Raw genomic sequence first — 24,843 nt, forward strand, 5'->3', positions numbered from 1 at the left:
AGGCCATGGATAATCATTTAGGCCCTCATGGACATCATGGGAACTCTCGACTGTCCTTAAAAAACTTGATGAATAAATAATCAAAAAACAGAGAAAGGATTGATGAACTGAAGTAAATAGAGCCGCATACATCAACAGAAAAACTATATCAAACATACTTTTACAAACGCTCACACAACTCGTGCAGCACAATCCAAGTCTCATTTATCCAGACACATTACTTTCCAAATCCACGCATTTTCACTGAGACATTGCTGTTTTAAATTCAGTCGCTTTGCTGTAAAACTATTTTACTTCTGACAGAGAAATAAAGGCTTTCTGATGGAAAAACATCACAAGGCATTCAAAAAGAAAAACGCCTCTTCAGATATTTTATGCAACACATATTCTGCTCATTTTCAGGTTCATATAGTGCCTCTACTGGGACATGTCTCCATACATTAATGTTCAAAAAGCTCTTTATTTTTCTCATGCTGCCTGTGCTGCAGCACCTCTTTCCACCCTCTGTCTGAAACCAGAGCCCAGTCTGCTCTGATTGGTTAGCCAGCTCTATTGTGATACAATGTGTTGGAGTCCCAGGCAATAGAAGCTGAAGTGATACAAAGTGATGTCACTTTATAACACTACAAGGGAGGGAAAACCCCAAGAAGCAGAATGAGGGCCCCTTTAACTTTCGAAAAGAAACGATTGAACATGAATAAGTGAAACGATCCAGGTTGTACTGGTTGTTTTCATGTAGTCATGTTCAGTGTATATAGAGCAGGGGTGTCCAAACTTTTTTCACCGAGGGCCACATACAGAAAAATATACGGAGAGCTGGGCCACTGATAAAGGTGAATATTGTCTCATAAGTTAAGTTATAAGTTAGCAGACCAAATCAAATGTAGGTGAATAATGTGCGACACTTGAAAACGCTTTCAGAAAAAACACCATACATCCTGTCTGTCTTTAGGGTTCATTTACTCTGTTGGCAGCTCATTCCTTAAAACAGAAGCCTCAGATTGCTGAGAATAAGAGTAAATATGAAGGTTACATTTCAAGCTGGTTATAGAAATAAATTATTGAGTTTTTTTTTTATCAACTAAGGTTTGTTAGAAAATGTTTTAGATTCTAAATGACTGAATTTATTTTAAATTGGGCTCAATAATATATCTGAACATATATATTTGAGAAGTACAATATAAGACAAGCAGAAGTTTAATTTATGGGCCATATTCATTTTACTTTTAGAATGTGCAGAGGGCCGCTTCAAAATGGCCTGCGGGCCGCATTTGACCCCCGGGCCGTAGTTTGGACACCCCTGATATAGAGGAACACAGACAGCCTCTCACTGCAGCCCACATCTGCCACCCGCCTTCTTCCAGCCCGGATCACATCAGTGTGGGGACTAGAGCTCCACCTCAGAGTCAGATGAGGACTACATCACAGGAAGGGTGTGGGCCACATCTGGATCTGAAAACATGGGTCAGAAGCTTAATTCTCCAGAAAGGGCCTGTACAATTGTGCATGTACATACTAAAACTATATGTACTAATCTGCAACTCTGTGAAGTCAAACCAAACAGAGATGGCAGCCAAAATCTTAATTATCGTTTTGGATCAGGCAGAGAAAATACAAGTTCATATCAAATAGAAAAAAAGGGAAACTAAGAGTCATAGTTTGTTAAGTAAACCGGACTATTACCTTTTATTTTGCTAATGGCTCTTAAAAGAAAAGCAAGGACACAGTGGTGTTAACTATCTAAATATATTTGCTAAAGTACTGTACTTTTTTAGGTACTTTACTAGATTATTTCCATTTTATGCTACTTTGTACTTCTACCCCACTACAATTCAGAGGTAAATGTTGTACTTTTACTCCACTACATTTATTTAATCCCTTTAGTTTCTTTACAGATCTGGATTAATGATGGTAAATATAATCAACTCTTAAATTCAGCAGCTACCCTGCAGTATACAAAGCCATTCAAACTAGCTGCACCTTTACCAGTTTGATAAATAATACATCGATAAGTAGAATCTGATTTTGAAATGTGTTAATTTGCATTATGAGTGCTTTTACTTTTGGTACCTTAAGTATATGTAGATGCCAATACTTGTGTAGTTTTACTTGAGAGACATTGTTCTTCTCTCACCTCTGCAAGGACATATGTGATTGTCTTTGGCCAAAAGTCAAGATCCTTGTAGTTTGGGGAAATTTGGAAAATACATTTTGTTTGAGCAGCAGAGGGATTATTTTTCAATCAGATAGAACATTCAAACTACATCTTCCTTTGAATATTTCTTGTATTTACACTTGAGAAGAGGTAAGAGGTTTAATCCGGAATGCCACTAGATACACAGACGTCTCCAGGAACCAGGATGCACAATCAGTCTTCTGCTGTGGACACACCCTGCTGTGGGAGGAGGATGCGTGGAACAGGATGGGTTCAAGTTCAATTAGGACAGCCCCCAAAATCTGTTCCCCACGCACTCACACAGGGAGGAAGAGAAAGCAGTCACAGAGAGGGAAGCCCTGAGAGGAGCTCCACGGATGTAATCCCGAAGTCAAGCAGACATGCATTCTGTAGGCAGGTCGTGGCTGCTGATTACAGGATTCATCCTGTTTTATGTCATATACCTGCTGTTCGGAGCCCTGGTGTTCTCCAGCATCGAGCGGCCGATGGAGGACAAGATGCGCAACGAGCTAGAAGCCCTGAAGCAGGAGTTCCTGAACCTGAGCTGCGTGAACGACGCGGCGCTCGAACGCTTTATGGTCAAAGTGCTGGCGGCCAACAAGTACGGCGTCTCGGTGCTCAGGAACTCCTCCACCAACTCCAACTGGGACCTGATATCCTCCATGTTCTTCGCCAACACTCTGGTCACTACTGTCGGTGAGTGCCTGACTAAACCACACAGGAAAAGTTTTCAGAAAGTTACTTGGTGGCGTTTTTGCGCTGGACGCAGCCTCATGACAAAGACCTTGCTGTGCCATTCCCCCATAAACAAAACAACACAAAGCAGTCCGAAAAATGGGATCACATTTTTGGGGATGGAACAGCAAAATCCTGGTCATTAATTTAGGGCGTTATTTTGCCACGTGTCGTGGATGTGACAGACTGTAGGGGGAGGCCGGGTGGTGTGTGACACTTGCGCCAAATAGAAATTAATTATTGTGTTTGAGGTCTCGCTTTATTTTTCTAACAAAGATTGATTTCAAGTACAACACGTTTCACTTTTGCATCCTGCCCCACAACAAACAAATCGCAACAGTGAAAATGAAGATTTAAAAAGGAGATGGATGCCACACCACAACAAAGAGCAAACTCAGCACCGACTTCACTGAAATCACTTGAAGTCCACTTAAGAACTACTGCAATGCATCAGTGTTGGAATGTGTAATCTGACCCATTACTTAAGTAAAAGTACAAATGCTGTGGTCTCACAATACTCTACTTAAAAAGCACTGATTTAAAAAATAAAAAAAGTTAAAAAAAAGTAAAAAGTATTAGCATCACAATGTACTTAAAGTACAAAAAGTAAAAGTGCTCACTCTGTACAGTGGCCCATTTCAGAATAATCTAAAGTACATAAATATTATCAGCTAAATGTACTTCAAGTATCACAAATAAAAGTACTTATGCGGAAAGGATCTTTTGACAGTATTTTATTAATTTAGTTATTGTAGTATTCTGTTTTTCTACATGTAACAGTATGACTGAGTGTTAAAGTAAATGTAGTGAAGTAAAAAGTACAATATTTGCGTCTGAAATGCAGTGGAGTGGTAGTATAAAGTAGCATTAAATGGAAATACTCAAGAATTATACACGTGTATTTCAAAAGAAGTACTTAAGTACTGTACTTGAATAAATGTACTTTGTAGTTACTTTTCATCACTGCAATATATGTAATATATGTTTATTTCTACATGTACAGTATATACATTTGCGTATATGTCCTTGGGGGGTCATTTGTAACACTTTTATCTGTGACCAGCAGCTCTGTAGGTCTCTTTGTCATGAGGTGAGTCAAAAGGTCCCCATACTGTGGTTCTCACATTACTCATCCTAGGAGGCTGAAGTGTGGGATCGGGGACTCATGTGTTGGTGTGAAGTGGTCTTGTTGTGTCCATGCTAATTAGCAATGTGACCTATAAATTCACGTAGCATGGGCAACCTAATGAACAAGTTGTCGTTGACTCTTGTGAAAGGCCTCATTGGTCTCAGCAGGGTACGGTTGTCTCAATACCAGACATTTATCAGTTAATATCATTTCCAGGAAAAGACCACATTCTAAAAATGTGTAATTCCATACTGTGGTGGAATACAAAGACTGAACTTTAAATCCAACCGACTTCAACAGCTCCTCATTCATTTTAGTTTGCATTCTGGTTTTTGTTCCAATGTTTAACCTGTCAAAATGGTCTCTTTAATATCTGTTTTATATTGCTGTGAAAACATCATCTTCAAACCACTGTATTTATTCAGGGTTTTTCATCTCAATATTACAAAACTACATTTACACACATGATCAATTTAACTTTGACTAATAGTGCTTTCTACTGAATGGAGCTATGAACCATCATTATATACCTATACTTTATGGAATCTCCTTTCAATCTCTGCTTACGGCTAATGTTAACCAGCTGTCCTCCTGTCGATTTCAGTGCAGATTTGTTGTTCACAATGTAGAACTATGAGGAAATTGACAGCTACATTCGCTTCATAGAGCATCTTGTTCAAAGTAGATTTATGAAAATAGCGCTTTTTTATTTGAAAGACAATCACAGTTATGCATAGCTGAGGTAATGTTAATTGATCTTTTAATATTAATTCACCATTAGTTTAAGAAATAATAAATTAGCAAACAATATGTAGCCCAATAACTTGTTTTTAATACAGTATTTGAGTATCTGTACTTTGTTACTTTCCAAAACTTGCACGGTCTGCAATGGTATTTGCTATACTGGCTACCAAAGGTGGGACTCCGGAGTTGCAGTCGGCTCACCCCGCAGGGAAGTTGTTTCTAAGTGGCAAGAAGTGAGAGGGAGGGATCATGGGTAGGGGTAGTTGGTGATATAACTTCAGCGTTGTTAACATGGGGATGGCACACTCTGTTTATACGTCCATGGCGCTAATGTGGACATGGGTGTGGTTAAATCTCAACTGGATTGGAAAAATTCTAAACGCCCAGGACGCCTTTAGTCTCGTGTCCTGACGTTACCTTAACACCTCGAAACCAGCAGTACTGTTAGGAAAAAGTCACTTTCAGAATTTTGGCATCGATTTGGTTCTAGAGTATTTTTTTTGTTGTGACATCACTACAGAGTTCCTGTTTCATTGGTTTGGTTACCTCAGCAGAGTCAGACAATGTTAAGCTAGCTGTAGAACTGAAGGTGGTTTGAAATGAGCATTTATAAAATTCTGCTTTTTTACTTGTTTTTACTGTGCAGAAGGCTATAAAGGATAACACATGGGAGTTTTAGAGTTCCATCTGCCATTGTTTGTTGATTCTCACATATACTTTAAATAGATATATTTTGCAAGGAAGTTTGAAGGAGAATTGCCTAAATCCCCTCCAGAGGCTGGAAAATTGGCATTATTCACGCAGCATATTACAGGAAATGATTACAATAAAACAAACTTTGTATGAATCGATCAACCATTTTTGGCATTGTAGATCCTTCTTTTTTTACTTTCTGGCCGGCTGTTTAAAGTTCCATAATGTAGATCGGTATGGTAGAGACAAATGTTCCATCTTTCATTAAGATTTTAAATAGCAGTAGTTAGTCGGAACTACTTGATCACAGACCACTTTATCATAAGGTTTACATGAAATGCTCTTTGATTTTACTGCTTAAAATGCTGCTGCCATGTAAATATGTTATCATTAAGCATGTTAAACCTGATGGGCTTGAAAACTTGAATGAGTGCCTCTGAAACAAAAGTTTTCTCATGATGCACAGATCATTTATCAAGAAGAGGAATACTACCCAGTCTGTAAAACATTTGTAAAATGTCTGAGAAAATAACCCCCATGGACAGGGCTTGGGACTTGGGCCCTGAGGCTTCAAGTTGATGAGAGCTAGCTTTATGGAGTGGAGTTGGCAAGATGAGGGTGAAATAAAATACCACATCAAGTTGCACCATGGGAATTGTTGGATTCGGTGCCCTCTCAAGCCCTGCAACTTTACAAAAGTGAAATGTTACATCACTGGAGACCGCTTTTGTGTTGACTACATTAGTACAGTCATTCAGATCCAACCCACCATGGGATCGGTTACCATTCTCATCAGATGTTATGGAGATGTTTGATATTGTGATCACTGTGATAACCAAGCCTTACACTTTTGCTCACACTGCCCTTAAAAGATCTGAAGTCTTTGTACTTGAATCCAGAGGGTCAGTCGCATGGTCACAAGATCAAGAACCATCTCTCTCGCAAAATAACTGCATGTTCTTTTTCCAAATATTATCTTTACCTAATTGGCAACGGAATTATCCTATTTTATAACTCTCAGGAATTGTTTCTTTGCATACACACTGTACTAAACAACACCCTGCTTCAATTTCAATTACACTCATTTGTTTGTGCAGAGCCACAGCAGCGTGGCCACACAGGAGTTTAGTGTTATCAATTCAGATGATCATGGCAGAATTTACTAGAATGTACCAGATATAAAGCATAACCTGCATCTACGGTTTCATTTGTCATCCTAAAGGTCACAGTGAACCGCTACCCTGTTGCCTTAATTTGCAGCATTTTCTGTTGAAACAGGATGTTTTGGGAAGCAGATTGATACGGAGGGCCTTCTTGCACATTTGAACAGTTTACAGCTTGCCAGAAAAGAAAAAGAGACAGTAAAAATAGGAAAACATTCAGTGAAGTTGAGTCGAAATAAACAATCATTTTTCAAATAAATGTAGCATACATTTTAATGATTCCAAATTTGATCCATCACTTCTTCCTGATAGAAATAAATAAAAGGGACAATTTGAGTTATATAGTAAGGAATAATTATGTTAAGAGTAGATGAAGTAGTTGATTCACTTTTTAAATAGATTTCTACAATTTAAGATAGAAGTAGTTTGTATCGGATCTTGTATTTTTCCAATTGCTGAGCCATTTAGAACTTGGGATGACTTGATATGCAATTTTCTTATGTACTTTGTGACTTGGCTTGGACTTAGCCCAAAGGTTTGGGAATTTCGGACCGGCACTGCCAGAGTCCAAGTACCAAAATACTGCTGTGTCATGATGACATCACACAGAGAAGCTGCTGGGGGCTTTATTCAAGCTTCTGTGCTATTTAAGCAATACGTTGAGTAGCAACTACTATGAAAAACACATGGCCACATTAACAGACGTGCTGACTCTCACATGGGATATGCAGAACAGAAGTGACCTTTATGTTCAGGAGATGCAAAACACATCTGCATAATACTGCTTTTTTACTTACGTGACACTTCCTTCAAATGTAATTTATATGGCACATTATCATACCTCATCCAATAACTGTGTCTGTGAAACTACTGTATGTACGCTATGCTAAAGTGGAACCATAAGTTCCTGTAAAATATGATTCCTGAAGTGTACTTTAGACTGATAAGGTAGTCATTTTAACGTCTGCCTGTTTAACTGTTTATTGAAACTATGAGTTTGTAATAACCTGTCTGATTCCCAGGGGTAGAACATTAAATGAGACCCACAGGGTATTCTCAAAGAGAGGCAAAACAACTACTAGGAGACACAAAATGACTAAAGTAAACACAAATGACTACAAAGACACACAATTACAACAAGGAGACAGAGAGATGCGAAACAGTCAGTTCTAGTGGACAAAACCCTTTTTGGAGCATGCCTACTTTGTTCCTTTATTGGGTCATTTAAAGACGCGCAAGGAATTATTTTCAACAAGTGAAGAGATAAACATAAAGTCCAACCACAATGTCTAACTAGGAAGATATCAATGAAAACAGAAAGCATGTGTCTGTGTCTAATATGTGTCTAAACAGGTTTCATGTCCTTAATTTAGCCTGCAGAGAGATTTCCATGCTATAATGTGTGGCTTCAAGAAAAGCTAAAGTACCATGAAGCTAGAAAGAAGCTGACAAAATCTTAGAAGAAATTGTTACTTTTGAGTGAGAATTAAAGGTGAAAAAAGTGTGTCAATGACACCACGTCATTTGCCACAAAGCAAACTTTCCTTAGAAATGAGTGAATTATTGAACTGGAAAATGTTATCAAACCATAAACTAGATTCCATCACATCAGCCACAGAAACAAATTGGGCCAGGGTCATTAAACAGGGGGCAGCCTACATTTATATCTCAACTACCCATTTGTGAGGCAATGTGAATGCTTTTTCGCATGCGTGCCACCCTATGTGGTGACACATCTGTCCACAGACAGACGGCAAACCTCTCAAAACTGGTTCAGTGGTGGTTCTGCTACAGTGAGTGTTTCCAGGACACAGTCCGTCATACTCAAATTAATACCAGCGTCAATGTTGCGTCTCCTAGTGAAACCAAAGTTAAACGAGAGCTAAACGGATGGCACAGAGCATCATTGCGGCGTGGTGTAGAGTTTCTGTGTTTCTGTGTTTTATATACTTCACAGTAATTCATTGTACAAACCGTTCAACTGAACTTGTGCATGTTTTGGCAGATGACTAAAATCTGCAGTATCCTTTTAGGGGGCAAGAATAAGTCCTAAAACCTGGATAAGTCTTAGCATTCTACCACTTCCTGTTACCAAGGAAATAGTAAATACCCCACTGGTGCATGCCCAATGCAACAGTTAGCTTTTACTTCTGCTGATTGCATTTATGCTTCAAAAATCATAAATTAGTGAAAACATGTGGACATTATCCTGCTGAACAAAATCTGTTAGCTATCATAAACGTGTATTGGCCACAGAGCTTATTTTCTGCAATATACCAAATATGGGGAAATCCCATTGTTTGTATGTCCATGGAACCCTTGCAATGCTAACTTCCTGTTCAACTTACACAAATATGTAATCACAGCACCACTGTATTGTTGGCTACTGATTAGAAAGTCAGTGGTTGGATCCCCAGCCCCTGCAGTCAACATGTAGAAGTCTTTGGCAAAATACTGAAACCCAAATTGCTCATAGGCATGGCCAACTGCCTAGAGGTGCTTTTTAAACGGGGCTTTGGTTAAAAGTGCTTAATGTGTTAAATACTCTGCTGTAAGGGGGCATCACCATCCCAGTCTTTCAGCACCCGCTGACATCATGCAAGTTTGTTTTTGCAGAGATGTGTTATCTCCCCAGACATAAGTCTCAGGGTCAACAAAAACAATGTGATAAGCCATAGTCTGAGTTAAATATCGACGTATTCTCTTTGACATCACTCCCAGGTTTCTGAACAGCTGTTGTAAAGCTCAAATTGTCTTTACAATGACAGTATTCATGGCTAATCCAAAGATAGGAGGTCCAGTTTAAACAAAAACATCATTCCCCCGGCCCATTTCTGTAGACAAACACAGGTCGTGTGATTCCAGATATACATCCAACCAACATGTCTGTGTCTGCTCCTGTGTGTTGCTGATGACAGATAACAACCTGCGGGCTGACTTGATAAAGAAAGCTTTGTTCTGAGCGAGTCTGTTGGACTCCTAAGAGAGCCTGGCAGTTTAAACACATCGCACAAATCCAGCCAGGGATGAGCAGAGCTTCATCATATTAAAGATGTTATTGTGTTAAGTCTTTTAGCTCTTATGTTGAGTGACATTATTTATCCTACTTTTATAGTATATCCAGCATAGCTCCATTAATCCAGTATGTTTTCTTTCATTTATTTAAAATATATTTAACATTGTTACATTGCACTCTAAAACATGTTGTATAAGCATGATTGGATGTAATTGGTGAATATGTGTAATTTTCACACACTTTTTTAAATAGGTGATGGATGTCCGGTGGGTCTGCTGGTGGACAAGTGGCAGGCAGCAGGCAGCAGGCTGACACTGAAACAGATTTCTGAATTACATCCTTTCTTTTACTCTCCTTTTTTTCTGGAGAGGAAGAAAAGAAACCGGAACTCTGGATTTATTTGTTGACAATTCGACCGTACCCCTGGACCAGTCAGTGGCTCCTTTCTATTACCAAAGTTTCAGTGCTGCCTGGTAGAGAATGTCCCCCCTGGAATATGATTTGATGTTTGTTTGTTTTCCTGATTTGTAAACTTGGAAGTGGCTAAACTGCATATATGAAAATGCTAAAAAACTTAGCGTGAACTTGCAATGACTGCGACCAGGTACACGTATGCATTTATTCACACGCGTGCAAACATTTTAGATGATAGGTAGAGGATGTCTCAGGCTGGACAGGTATTTATGTGAAATCATTTTGTGTGAATTTGGGATTTATTTTCTTGATCCCAGCTTTAGTTTGCAGATACTGAACACTGCTACTGATTTTCAGGTGTTTTCAATCAAGAGCCAATAATATGCTACTGTTCCAACCAGTCTTACAGATCCAGTAGCTTTACTGCTGTGTCAGAAATTGAGTTTACTTGTTTTTTTCTGCTAGTACTGACATCTATAAGGAATGTAATAGCACTGTACAGGCAGTCTCATTCAGTGGTACCGACAGGAGACATATGAACTGTTATGTAACCTTAATCCTGGGACTTGCTCTAAAAATATGATATTTCCTAATATAAGTAAGACAGGTGTGCAATTTGGTCTGTGTATTGGAAACAAATCTGGCGGTAAAAGGAATACCATGATACAAAAATATTGCTGTTCTAGGTAACATATTGCAGTGTAATTCATAAAGAATACTTGTGCAGCTAATTTGAGTAAAAAAGGAAGAACACATAAAGAAATATGGATCTGTCTGTCTCAGGGCTCAAGGCTTTAAGACATTTAATATTAATTTAAATACTGCCAGATGTTTTTCATTTGAATCGTCTTCCTCTTGTGCCGCCCGTCTTCCTTCCTCTGCAGGTTATGGACACACCACTCCTCTGTCGGACACTGGTAAAGCTTTCTCCATCCTCTACGCCCTGATTGGAGTCCCCTTCACCATGCTGGTGCTCACCGCCTGCGTGCAGAGGATCATGTTTCCCTTGGTCCTCGCCCCCGTCGGGCTCCTGCAGCGCTCCGGCCTGGAGCCTCGGCTGGCCACCATCGTCCACTTCCTGTTGCTACTGGTCCTGGTGGTGCTGTGTTTCTTCGTGGCACCGGCGGCTGTGTTCAGCAAGTTGGAGGTGTCATGGTCCTTCCTGGATGGAATCTACTTCTGCTTCATCTCGCTGTGCACCATCGGACTGGGAGATTTTGTCCCGGGGACTCAGCCAAGGCAGCCGTACAGGCCGCTGTACCAGGTCTCTGTCATGGGTGAGTGCATTTTTTAATATTTCCTTCCTTCAGAAATTGAATTTGTCCATTTGTAAAATTTGTCCATTTATAAAATTTCCCAGTTTGGGATAAATAAAGTATTTCTGATTTATGAACTATACTGCAGCAAAACTGTACTTTTTTTATTATAAAAAATGTACAGGAACAGACTTGACCAAAGAACTTCCAAATGGTTACAATGTCATTGTCGGCCACTAGGTGCTCCGGCCCTTAACATAACAAAGACAATAGTTGTTTTGGTGTCGTAAGGTAATGTTGGAGTTTTTCATTGCTGTCTGCTCTGTTAGGATTACTTCATTGTTCATGCTTTGGGAGGTTTTTAGCAGGAGCCAAATTTCCCACAGAGGTCTCCTCTTTAATGAGTCCACAAACTTCCCAGCAGATTAAATCTGAGAAAAACTAAAGAAAAAGTACTTTCACATAAAAAGAAATCAGTGTTTCACCAACTTTGCTCATCACAAAACGAACAGCCTGGAGCGCATTTGCTTCTTTTGTTAGTTCAGCTTCTTTCTCTGATTACGTCAGCTCCAGGCGTTCAGGAGGTCTGTGCTGGGAGCCAAATTTTCCACAGAGGTTATCTAGTGTCCAAAAAAACCATACTCGAGTATTAAAACCATTAAAAAACACTGAAGCTTCATGAGCTAAATCTGTTTCCCTGATGCAGTTCGGCAGACTTAGGTTGATTGGGCTAACTGCTAGCTAACAGTAAACATTTGCTCAGAATGTTTCTGTGATAACTTACTGAGGTCCAACGACTGAAATCCTTCATCCTGTTCAACTATAGTTAGAAATGTTCTTACAATTCTATTGGAAAATGTGGACTTAAACTGGATAAAAAGTTTTAACTTGATTTTTAAAATGACATATTTCTCTAGGTTTGAAAGTACTAAGAAAAATGTGGGATAATAAACAAGTCAAGAAAATATGTACCATTAATCTAGTTTATTGCAGAAATGTTTCATATTATATCCTTAAAGTCACGTTTGCCCTTTGAATGTTTAACAACTTTAAAAACTGGCTGGCTATTCTCAGTCCATCAGTATCCTCAGTATACAGTATTTGTGAGAATAGTGTCGTTTTTATCATTATATTAGATCCTAAAACTGGAGGGGTTTCTTTTACCTGTTTTGTCTTTTTTAGGCACTTTTTTCTGTGGTGTCTAAGTGGTTAATGTTTAGTCTAAGAGATTCTACAGTCACAGTTTCAGGCTCACACACTTCCTTATTTTAATGCCTGGTCATCTGATATATATGTTTGATAAGAAGGTGTTGTCTCATCTTGATCCGGGAACAAATGTAAAACCCATCCACACCTGTTTACTGAGCAAACAAATGTACTCTAAATTCTAAATTGTTGTTGAGTGATCAGAACTCACAGATAAAATCTACCGTAGACATGTAACAAAAAACGGTCAAATGCCTGACTTGCTTACTTTCAAGAGCTTTCCAGTTATGATTGCACACTTTGCAGTAAAAAATAAAAATAAAATGCAGAGTCTGGGATGTGCTCGTGCCGCCACTTCTTGGGTTTCGAGTCACATGCGTTAACGCTAGCAACGCTGTGGTCTACGCATCATTAAATTACAATTAGCTGACGTTTACTGTATATCCAAACAACTTCAAATAAGTAAGTAATCATGAGGACATAAACCCAGAAGAGCAAAGAATCATGCAGTTACATTAGCTAGCAATAAGACAAATAATTTCAGATGGCTATGGGTCTTTTTTCATCGCAGTGTTTCTGGTTTGTGTGCCTTGTGTGGCAGCTGAGCCGCGGATCATCAGAAACAAAGTGCATTAAACGCGTGTTAGGCCTCGAGGATGGACAATGCATTAACGTGACACCTAATGTGAACATGACTTTTATTTGGTGTACAAGAAATCTCCACAGGGCAATTTGTAATTAGTGAAGTAGTTTAATGTTATGAGCTATGCTAACACACAGGAGCTACAGTAACCTGATTTTAGCCAAACGTGTAACTAAACCAAATTTATGTTGGCCTTTCTTTTTTTGTCTCCCCCCCACAAATACACACACACAGACTCACACACTTTCTAAATGTCTAAATGACAAAACAGGAACAGCAACTTTATTTAACCACATTCCTAGCATCTATCGAGGGCCACTTCAACCAAAAAATAACATATGGGGGCAACAACATATTTATTGAGGTTTCCTGCAACACAACTACAAACAACTTTTAGAGGAAATAATGATAGTAATCGTTCATATCTTACCGACGTAGCGTAGGTTTGGCATAAAACATGTTTCTTTACCTTTTGCCTTCTGATGATGTGATTAATGGACATGACTTCATTAAATGAAAATCGGTGCCACGTTGCTTTCTGGGAAACCCCATTCTAAAATTAACCAACACGCATTCATTTTCTGTTCTAAACCTTCTTATTATTGAATTGGCTTAAAGCTGCTGGGGATGAAAGGTTTGTCGGCTTAATTTATTAGTAATTATGATTTATTCATTTAATTCTTTATCAGGATTTCATTTATGAACATGTGTTTCTACAGTCTCAAACATCCACACATATTTTAAGTCTTTTTCAACTAACACAGGGACATTGTAAGATTTTTACATTCCCACCCTGTTATTGTTATCTAATTTGAGGTCTTTGCTGAGAATATAATACCTGCTGCTCTTCTGTGTGTCTGTGTGTGTGAGAGTGAAAACTTTATCAGGGGTCACATGACTCACTCAGCCTGCTGTGGCTGTGTGCTGTGAGGTCACACAGAGCTGCTACATGCCTGCAGAGCTGCAGACGAGAGGTGTCCGTTATTATATGTGACCCGGCAGAGGCACAGAGAAAGGTGTCGGGAGGGGACGGATCACACTGACCTCACTACAGGATCTGTCTGGTGCAGAAATTCCTCTTCATCGAGAGCGGAAAAACATGAGGCAGCGTTTGTTGTTGGGCAGAGAAAGCAGGAAATCCCCTGGATAGGCAGCTTAGAAAACCCACGTGACAGGAAAGATATTGCTTGGGTTATGACTAGTCTGTGCAGATGTGCAAAAAGTTTTGCATTAATATTCCAGAGGAAGTACTGTTTGAAAAGTTTGTCTTGAGAGGCTAACACAGATGTTTTCAGGGTGATGTTTGTGGTTGTGCACTGAGGGGAATCTGACTTTCCCCCTCCTCTTGAGAAGTAGCACCTCTCACTGTTCCTTGTTTCCAGGGAGAGGTGGGTCCCTTAGAAATGAAACTGTACTCTTAGGTATTTATTAGATGTCACACTCTTATTTGGTGCTCACTCTGACTGCGGGAACTTTCATGGAGCTGAATTAAATGTGCCCAGAAGTAAAAGTAGCTTTTTATATATGTTTCTTGCTTTTTTTCAGAAACTCTCTGAAACCTGGAAGTTGGTGCAACAGCATTTATGTGGCATGACTAGTATGATGGCGCCATCTCTTCCATTCAGACATAAATATGTCCATATCTGAAATCAACCACTGTAGGGATGCAGCTAACAATCATTTGTTATGGATTAATCTGCTAATCTTAATTTCAAATATCAACACATATATATCAGAATATGCTCAGTGAGAAAGTTGACATGTTTAAATGTAGTTTTTATTCAAGGACTAAGAGAGTGCCGCCATGAGGGTGTTTGGATCATCAGTTCTGTAGAAAACAGGGTTTGGTGAATCCTACATTGTACTGTAACATTGAAAAAGGAATCATAAGAACCCAAACAACAAAGACGCCACATCTGCTACGGCCACTATTGGACATCTTTTATAGTTTTTTCTTTTTCGAAAAAAGTGCGCCCTGGTTACGGGGGGGGGGGGGGTGTACATGTACAGGTGCCTGGAGGGGCCAAAAAGGTCTGCTGTATTGTGATCAACACAACTCAGTTTAAAACAAGAGAACATTTGGCATTGTGTCACTATTGTTCACTATGAAGATCCAATGGAATGGAATGGATCCTCAATAATAATACTGTTGCTGTGTTCAAACACGCTGTGCCTCAGTACAGCCTCACAGAGCCCTCATCTCATCATAAAACTGTGCTGCGCTATCTTTTTATTTGTGTGCTTTTCACATATTGAAATCGGGTTAGGGTTAGATAAGGACATCTTGTGATCACATTAATTGACATGCAAAGTGAATTCTGCATGCAACTTAGAACTATTGGCAGCAGGTGTCAGGTTTTATAGGTTTTACTTTTGTAGTTAGGCAACTTTTGAACTGGTATTTATTGGGTTTTTTAGATATAGAATAAATAGAATTAGAAATGGAATTCATGTTTTGTGGTAAAAGTGTAAAGGACATTACGCCTACATTTTGATGTTTTGAATTTGAGCGTTTTGGTAACGAAACTAATTGAAAAGTGTTTAGGCTTGACGGCATGGTCAGGAAACATCATCTCTTATTGGCAACCATTTGGGAATCTTCTCACTAACATGATTCAGATGATCAGTGTAAATGTGCCTCTTCATAAATCCCTGTTCAGGGTCCCAGTGATTCTTTGTTCTTGTTTTAGAGCCTTCATCGTCACATGATGGAGTTATTCTCAGTCTTGCTCTTGTTGTTCAGCGTCTGTGTTTTCTCTCTAATTGAATCAGGGCTGGAATGACCTCTTTTCTCCAAAAGTAGGCATGCTGTTGCTTTGTTTCCTGTGGTCTCCGTCAGAGAGCGCTACAGTGATATCAAACAAACACTAGAAATACTTTCAGAAATAACTGTAATCTGCTGGGTTAATACATTTGGTTTCTGTGGCCATTTAGGACACACTTTTAGTATCTCTCTGCTACACTTCTTCCCGCCAATGGACCTACATTTGGGAAAACCCAATTCAGCTTTTGTGTTCACACAGGAAGTTGCTGTATTTTGCTCTGTGTCCTGGGATAATCCCTTTACTTCAGTAAGGCCAGACAGTTCACACGGTGCAGCCATGTTGTTTTCTCATACCTCATGCTGTATTATATAATGATGATGTAGAGTCACATTAACCCATGCGCTCCAGCAGGATTAGTGACCGACTGTAAGGTGTGGCCTTCTCCTGAACCTGATGTTTCCCCAGCTGGAGAGCTCAATCTGATCATAAATGCATTCCTGTAAATGAAAATTCCTTGCTGCAGTGGTAATGATGACCAACTTCTCACAAGTGTTTTCGTTTTCTCACAGTATGATTCACCAGTTACCAGCTATCATTTTCAAGAGGGAGGAAGCGGAAATGCTACTAAGCATGTACACTTCCATTCTAAATGCCTTTTTTAGAGGCTTTTAAAAATAAAATGAAATAATTTCTGGGGTTCCTGAGAAGCAAATATTTTCAGATTGTAGTATGGACAAAGTATACAAATCTGTGAACAAATATTTGATAACATTTCAAAATAGTCCAGAGAACTCTTTGGCTTTTTCCCACATGTATTGTATAGTGGTGCACTCCTATTCTATCGCATTGTTTTTCAAAGCTTTCTGATCATTCCTAAAAATCCCCAAAAAAAGCCAGCTTCAGGCAGTGAGTTTCTTTTGCGAAAATATTCTGATGTTCTGCTAAATAAATGAACCTCCTGTGACCTTCTCTCCCTCCCCAGTCTACCTGTTCGTGGGCCTGATGATGATGTTCCTGCTGCTGCGCACCTTCCACAAGATAGCCGACCTGCATGGACTGACCACCTTCCTGCAGCTGCCGCGCTGCGAGGAGTCCGACATGGAGGAGGACCGGGAGCCCATGGTGGAGGATGGACACAAAGACCTGACGGAGAAGAAGGCCATCAAGCCCCTCGAGCCGGGGTCCCAGCCCTCCTACAACACCATGAACACCGGCTAGGCTGAGGCAGGTGGAGGAAAGAAAACTCTACCTCTCGCACCCAGACTGTCGGCTGAATCTGAATTAGGTCTTCTGTTAAAAACATCCCAAAAGGAGAGCTTAATGATGAGTTGATGAGTTTTAAGATGTAGCCTTTGTGAGAGGACGCCATACTCTTTGAGTGGTAACTACTCTGGAAGTATGAACGGACTAACCTGACTAGACTACGTTACCCTACCTGGGATGAAAGATGTGATAACAATTGTTCCCCCTCATCCTCCACACCGCTGTAACTGTGGTGCGTTCACTGTAAGGGCTTGGATGCTGCGTTCACAGCCTCAGGAACCCACATGAACTTTTTGACTAATGGTTTATTGTTTCAGATAACTTTGCATGCATTTTTGTCATGTTGTTTTATGTCACACAGTGCTTTAACACCTTTGCTTTCATTCAATTGTCTAGCTAATTCTTTTTATATTTCACGTATGCACATCATCACCTCCAGCAGTCCAGTCCTGCTATAAATAGGATTGTCCTTACTCACTTCTGCACCACTTGAACACATCTTCGAATGTGGGCTGAGATGTGTTGAATCAGGCTTCCTGTGTGGAAGTCTTCAGGGTCAGCCTTGGGACAGAACCAACAGACAGCACAGTACTCCTTTATTGTGCTGCCCCCTGCTGTTTACAGGTATGAAGCACAACATGTTACTATAGGGGTAATAAAAAAGGGATAAAGGGTTGGAAAAGAGGGATGGAGGAAAAGAAAGTGACTGTAACATGTGTTTCCTTGTGGTGATGCAGGAAGTAATACATTTCAATGGAAAACCAAAAACATCATGTTGTGAGATTTAGAGATCATTAACAATGGAAATGCACTTTAATGTTCATGTCGGTTTTTGTTCTCTTACCACGAGGTTGTCGTTGAATGAGAAGGCTAAATATATCTTGATACTGTAAGATGAGTCGTCCGTCTGTTTTTTTGTTTTCTGTATGTCGATGTTAAGTGGTAAAGCAGATTAACATTTATTCACTTTTGATGTAAATTAAAAATACTTTTTGCCTGTAATAGGCTGTCATGCTTTCTTTGTTCTCATAGGCATGTACTCTTTGTTAGTTAGTTACTCTTCGTTTTCAGAGAGGATTTTTGTATCAAACTCATCAAAACGTGTGATTCTAAAGTGGTACAGTATGCTCCGATTCTAAATTGTGAAATCAATGAATAGAACTCCCCCACACTAATTCACTGCTGGGATATTTTTTACCTCAATGTTTCAGAATATTTTCGCTTCAAATAAGACTGAAGGAGTAGCCATTGTTTTAAACATTGCATCTTTTCTACTTTGCAACTGTTGTTTTAAAATAATTACAGCAGCTTCCAGGTTCATACCTAGAATACTGCAGTTAGGGTTACATCCACAAAAATTCTGTTTAAGCAGTTTTCTTTGAAGTGTACTTCATGCATTAATAACTCATGTAGAAAAATGAAAATACAGCATGGTTGCATTTCACATTTTATTAAAAATATCAGTATAGTTAAACAGCATTAATACAAATAAGACATAATACATAGTGTCCAGGCATTCGGCCCTTAATTAAACATAACCATTAAAAATATAAGTAAATGAAATAACTGCCACGACGGTACATTAATAAACCATTAGAACAACATAAAATAATAATCTTCACAAATATTCCATTTATAAATAGACTGCAGTCCAGGTACTCAAAGAAACTTTGCATAGAAAGCAACTCTGATAAACAGTACAAAAGTACAAACACCTGACAGAAAGGCTTTCCAACTATTTCTCATTATTTACCAATTCAACAGAGATGGATTAAATGCTGGATCAACATGTACAGCTAGTAACGTTGCAGTAAAAACACCTGACCAAAGTGGTTGTCTTTGAAAGAACAAACATTAACATACATGTCACATGTCATTGGACTTCACTTAATGGGTTCAAAATGAATTATTAGGCTTAGTTTTACCACTGCTCAATAAACAGAGAGTAAACAGACACCACATGTCTTAGGAATGCATATTATTAACAAAAGTGCAGTAATTCAGATGTAAACCAGACAACACATATGGACTCCCCTAAACTGACCTGATGGTGCACAATTGTTCACAGGCTGACTCAAACTAGACTCACCTAGACTCCATCAGTCAACATGGCTAACAGTGGGAGTCTGCACCCAGCAGGACGGATCAGTAATATCACATCTGTACAACAGAAGCAGTGTAGTGGTTGAGACACAGTGGCTCTGTATGGCTGCCATGACGATGTGTTTTTAGCACAGTGCTGTAAATTCTATCTGAATAAAAACATCTGTTGAACAGTCGGCTGGTAGAGAGGCAGGGGTTTTTCACTGGTATTATTCTTTACTGCTCAAACAGGATACAGGAAATGATACTGTACCTCCAGTTACGGAAGTATAACTGATGGATACAAAGAATTGCAGTTAATAATAACTTTAAATAATTATACACATTTAAAAAAGACCAGTTCTTGTGGATTTCTTCTCAATAAAAGGCAGTTTCTGGGTGCTTCTACTCTTTGAAATTCTGACCTCATCTGTTAGCAACTGATACCGTGCCCCTGTGAGAACTCAGTGATAAATATGAGGCTGAAAGATTTCTTCATAGAAGTTTGAACCATAATATTAGCGTATCAGTTATCCTCCTTCAAACACCAGCCTACTCACATTAACATTTGACCCGTGTGTTATAAGGGATTTATCTCATGTGTTCAGTCCACTGCATGCATCAACACCAGTACATGACTGGTTACAGATTTGTTTTCCCTATTCCAGGTTAACTAGGAGGTTCAATGTGAACTCAGTTTTACTCGAAGCTGTGATACATTTGACAAATGTTCTGTTATGTTTCTCTTACATCTTCTTATCTGCAGAATAAATCCTGTTTTATAAACCGACACCTCCCCACCCTTCCCTAGTTCCTATTGACTGAGTCACACTGGACAATGTAGTAAAATGCTTTTTCAGCAGTCCATTTTGATCGGGCTCATTGCTTATTCGTTAAAAAACAGCCTTATCTGGTTTACTGCTGTTTTCCCAGAGACTTGAGCTCCAGTTTTGCCAGTGAAACACTAACGCTTTATGTTTTACCAAAAGCTGCCAGATGCATCACAGCTTATCTCCATGTTAGCCCAGCTTTAGCACTTCCTGTCTTAGCTGCCCACTGTTTCTAATTCTTCCTACTTTCTAAAACCCATTATACACTTTTCATTGAGCAATATATAAAAACAAAGTGAATATTTCATCTGTTTGATAATCAGTCTCTTAGCCTTTCAGTTTTTTCACTAACTTAGTGAATACTGTTCAGGCTATTTATTTACAGTATCACGAGGCGATCAAGACTCCACCAGGATCTCCATCAGATGCTCCAGATCCAGGCCATGATTCTGACTCGAGAAGGGTGGTGACGAAAGACAAGTTGGAGAAGAGGATGAGGAAGACAACGGGCCGAATGAGGAGAGCGAAGGCAGGCACTTCAGATTCTGGTTGAGAGAAAGGGAGAAGGGGTGTGAGGGGGAGGAGGAGAAAGGTGGCAGATACCGTAAAAGGTCATCCCCAGTAGGGCATCCACCTCCACTGCCTAAAAGCCCAAGCACTCCCATGTCCATCTCCAGCAGGGAAGAGTCTATATCCTGGAACAGATCCTCCACAGTGAGCTCACTGAGGTAGCTGCACCTCATCAGCTCTGTGCTGCTCTCCCGCGCCCTCCCCTCTTCCTGCTGCTCCCAGCCCCCACCGTAACCTCTGAATCCCTGCTTCACCCACCCCACACCTCCATCAGTGGGCGCCGGCAGGTTCTCCAAGGACCTGAGAGGCGTCCGGGGAGCTGCCTGGGAGCTACCATCAATGGTAGAGTCCAGTGCAGTGAGGATGGACGAGATGACAGCTGAAAGGGAGAAATCAGAATCCGTGGAAATGGATCCCCAGTCCTCATCTTCATCCTTTACAGACATATGGGCATTTGATGCAGGAGCACAATATGACAAGCCATTTAACGAAACCGTAGGGCAACTTACAAGAGCTGAGTGGCTGTTAGAAAACGTCTCTGCAGGGTGGTGTTTTGCAGTGAAAACACTCTCTAGAAGCCCAGATGAAGAGCTACAAGGTGGTGGTGACGCCTCCATGTCCACAGAGGGTGCTGCAAAAGCTTCCAGGCTGACCTGCCGCAAGGTGTTGGCGATCAGGACGGACCTTCGCAGGCTGGGTTCCGGCAATCCCTGGCTGTGATGATACTTGTTCAGGGAAACTGAGAACACAAACTGCCGCTGGCTCTCCCACATGGGACTGCTCCTGTCTGAGACATCCACCTCCTCTGGTGGGTGTTTTCGCTTCTGCCCCTTCATAATCATCTTTAAACTGTGGAGAACAGCATAAACTGTTTAGTGGAAAGTATTGCTACCAAAAATCAATATAGATTCACAGTTTCACAGTTTTTCTAAGTAAAGGAATGAAGGTTTGAAATAAGTCAACATATTATGAGTTAAGTATACATTTGATTACAGCAAATCTGTGCTTAATCATTATTACATATTTATTTAAATCAATGAAAATTGAATCTCGTGCAAATGCATTTTAAATTCATTCACGCAAATCAAGTTTTTTTTTAACCGTTCGTACTTTAAGATATCATTTTGAACGCTTTGTTTTAAGTCTAATTCATGTTAGGAGATCTAATTGGCAGTGGTGGAATGTAATAGTACATTTACTCAAGTGCTGTACTACATTTTTTAGGTATTTTACATGAGTGTTTTAATTTGATGCTACTTTATACATATACTCCACTTCATTGTGGAAGCAACTATTGCACGTTTTACCCCACTAGTTATTTGACAGCTTTAGCTACTTTACAGATTCAGATTATCAGCTAATACTAAAATATAAATCAACTGATAAAACATAGTGATGTATTTTTATAGATTAACATATCCAGCAGCCGTATTTAAGGTAACTCAAATTGAAATTAGCTCCCCAATTACCAGCTGTGGTAATAATCCAGCAATATGATTCTGAAATTATGCATAAGAAGTACTTTACTTTTGATACTTTAAGTACATTATAATGCTAATACTGTTGTACTTTTACTTGACTAAGATTTTAACTTTTAAAATTGTAAGTCAATATTTGAGTAGTTGTAACGGCCCTGCTAATCAGTAATACATAATTATAGAAAGTTCAAGCCGTTAGGCTTAGATAAGCTAGTGAGGGGGCAATACACGTTAAATGGAAACTACTTGTGGACATATATGAAGTACACTTAAAGTAAATGTAATTAGTTATTTTCTACCATTGACAACCAGTGTCTTAAGTAAATAACATACAATTTCCGGTGTATTGAAATGGATTTAATGCTTTGTGATTATTCAAATTTGGCTAAATGACATGGGGAATAATTGCATGTCGATAATACTGTGAACAATATAGATATATCTTAAAACATGAATACGATACTCTCAAATTAAATAACGGTGTGGCATAGAGTGATAATGTAATGCGTTGAGGTTTTCTGTGAACACGAGCTTATTCACAGTTAGAGTTAGATGCGGGTTGGGGGTTGTTAGCATTATCGTTCAGGAGGGAAACGGAGCCCTTCTCGCCCGAGGCCATTGAAAAGCAACAAACGTGATAACCGACACAAACAAGTAAACTATTTAAAACACTGGGCATATTTTGTCATTAAACATTTAAAAAACTGAAAGTTAGTCATAAATTTAGCAAACAGACCTGTTGAATCACTCCTCGTCTCTCTCCAGTAACGTAAAGTTTAGTAGTGGATACCGTTACTGTTTGTTATTATGTCGTCATCCCGCCGCCTCTTCGACCCAAACACAGTTTCCCTTCTCATTAGGAAATGGTCGGCGATTAGAAAATATTAAAAAGTTCGAACTTTTAACACTACAACTTCACGAGCCGACTGCCTCGGTGTTCTCCCGCCTGTGTTTCACGACAAAAAGCCTTCCAGTTGGGGGGGTTGGATTTTCGAAGGGCATTGTGGGTAGTAGAGTTTGTGTACGTTACATTCAATCAGCATCATTCTACGTTACAAACTGTTTTTTATGACACATTATGATAATACTACAATTCTTAAAATATGTACAGTTGTCATTTCACTCCCGGCCTGATAAATTTGCGCTTTTCAAGCTTGTTGTTATGTAAACTGCATCGCACTAATTCCATAATGATTACATCACCGACAGGAGGATGCCTATCCGCACATTGACTTTCAGTATAAAGCATGACAATCTGTGTGCAAAACACTAATAATATCATAAAATGTGGTTTCTAATTTTCTTGTGTTTTTCCATGTTTGTATTAAAGTTTCTGTAATTAAAAAGGAACACGTCTGAGAGACGTTACAACTGGACCGATCATAAATCGAAACTAGAATATATCATTTAAAATGCACACATTTCACCGACTTTTAAATACAGATAAAATAAAGGAAAAGCAAAAAGAACCATGTTAAAAGTGTGGATCCTGTCACGTACACGTCAACAAAAACTCTGTTTTTTAACTTTAATTAAAGGTACTGTTGACTAAATCAATCTCATTTCAGACACTGTGTTATTTACCTGAGAGCAGCAGTCGTCAGGGAGGAAAAGGTCAATTGACACAACTCGCACCGTAGTACACCATGAATGTTAAAGTTTACTGTTTCGATCTAAATTCCACCACTCGACTTTACGCTACTTGAAGAACCAGTGAGTCAACTTTGAAACACAGCTTTAGCTCCTCCTCGGCCTGTGTATTGGACGGTGGAGAAGTTGACAAAATAAAACAACTTACTTTACGCTACTTTTTCTGTGTTGATATGTAATGGCATGCATAACACAAACAATAAAGACATAAAGAGAATTACACTGATATAATACTACGTGACTGAGTTGCCAGACTTTATTATGTTATACTGTTATTATTACATTGCACCTTATATTATATATTGTATAGTATAGGGTGTATTATCATATGATGTTAACATGTTGTACTGTTTTATTTCATTATATACTGTAATATATTTAAATGATGTTGCTGTATTAACACAGAAACCACTGAGTATTGCTTACATATCATTCTGACGGACAGTGTCTGTATACTAGACTTGCTGATTTGCTGCAACATTGTCACTTTTACTTTGTCATTTTATTTGTTTGTATTTCTATTGTAACTTATTTTGTTGTTGTCCTATACTGTAAACCTATTATTACAATTGAAGTTTTGAACTGTTACCACTTCTCTGTTTATCTGTTCTTACATTTGTCTTTGTGCTGCTAAAGAACAACTCAATTAGCTTTTAATTCACTGTAAAGTATTTTGCTGGTGAACTTTCGTTGCACATCACATGTGTAAACTGTATATCGGACCATGGATGGTTACACTAGACAAGATGTCATAAATCCTGCTTGCACGTACGCATGTTCAACAGATTTAAACTGAGCGCACATAAACCTTCATCTTTCAGATGAATGTGAACATAAAGACAATTGTGAACATACAATGAACAACATGTTTGTTTTAAGACTAATCTAACCAAACCTACTAAGACTAAATCAAATTTTAAAAAAAAAACATCAGTGGGAATAACTGGTATTGCTGTTTTAACGTGATTTACTGCAAAGTTAGCTATTGTAAAAGTGAAGTTATTGTAATGGTGTACGTGGTCTCTGTCCC

The 24,843-nt window shown here is 39.1% G+C and overlaps 2 protein-coding genes across 4 annotated transcripts; one reads left to right on the forward strand and one right to left on the reverse strand.

The window, feature by feature from the left end:
- The first annotated feature begins 2,451 nt into the window (after nucleotides 1–2,451).
- Nucleotides 2,452–18,205, forward strand: kcnk6 (potassium channel, subfamily K, member 6). The gene is made up of 3 exons (XM_063907578.1): nucleotides 2,452–2,872; nucleotides 10,955–11,347; nucleotides 16,923–18,205. Exons 1-3 carry the CDS (start codon nucleotides 2,557–2,559, stop codon nucleotides 17,156–17,158), a joined length of 945 nt encoding a protein of 314 aa, XP_063763648.1. The 5' UTR covers nucleotides 2,452–2,556; the 3' UTR covers nucleotides 17,159–18,205.
- Nucleotides 18,206–18,637: 432 nt separating this feature from the next.
- Nucleotides 18,638–23,881, reverse strand: sertad3 (SERTA domain containing 3). 3 transcript variants are annotated; one of them, XM_063907598.1, is made up of 4 exons: nucleotides 23,748–23,881; nucleotides 21,195–21,534; nucleotides 20,944–21,064; nucleotides 18,638–20,660 (listed from the first exon to the last, which is right to left on the reverse strand). In XM_063907598.1, exons 2-4 carry the CDS (start codon nucleotides 21,525–21,527, stop codon nucleotides 20,503–20,505), a joined length of 612 nt encoding a protein of 203 aa, XP_063763668.1. In that variant the 5' UTR covers nucleotides 21,528–21,534; nucleotides 23,748–23,881; the 3' UTR covers nucleotides 18,638–20,502. The 3 variants fall into 3 exon arrangements, with proteins under 3 accessions (XP_063763668.1, XP_063763666.1, XP_063763667.1); XM_063907596.1 differs by having other exon boundaries at nucleotides 18,638–21,534; XM_063907597.1 differs by lacking the exon at nucleotides 23,748–23,881 and adding an exon at nucleotides 22,900–23,709 and having other exon boundaries at nucleotides 18,638–21,534.
- Between the last annotated feature and the right edge of the window lie 962 nt (nucleotides 23,882–24,843).

The sequence above is a fragment of the Eleginops maclovinus genome, chromosome 18 (assembly GCF_036324505.1).
Source record: "Eleginops maclovinus isolate JMC-PN-2008 ecotype Puerto Natales chromosome 18, JC_Emac_rtc_rv5, whole genome shotgun sequence".
Taxonomy (NCBI): domain Eukaryota; kingdom Metazoa; phylum Chordata; class Actinopteri; order Perciformes; family Eleginopidae; genus Eleginops; species Eleginops maclovinus.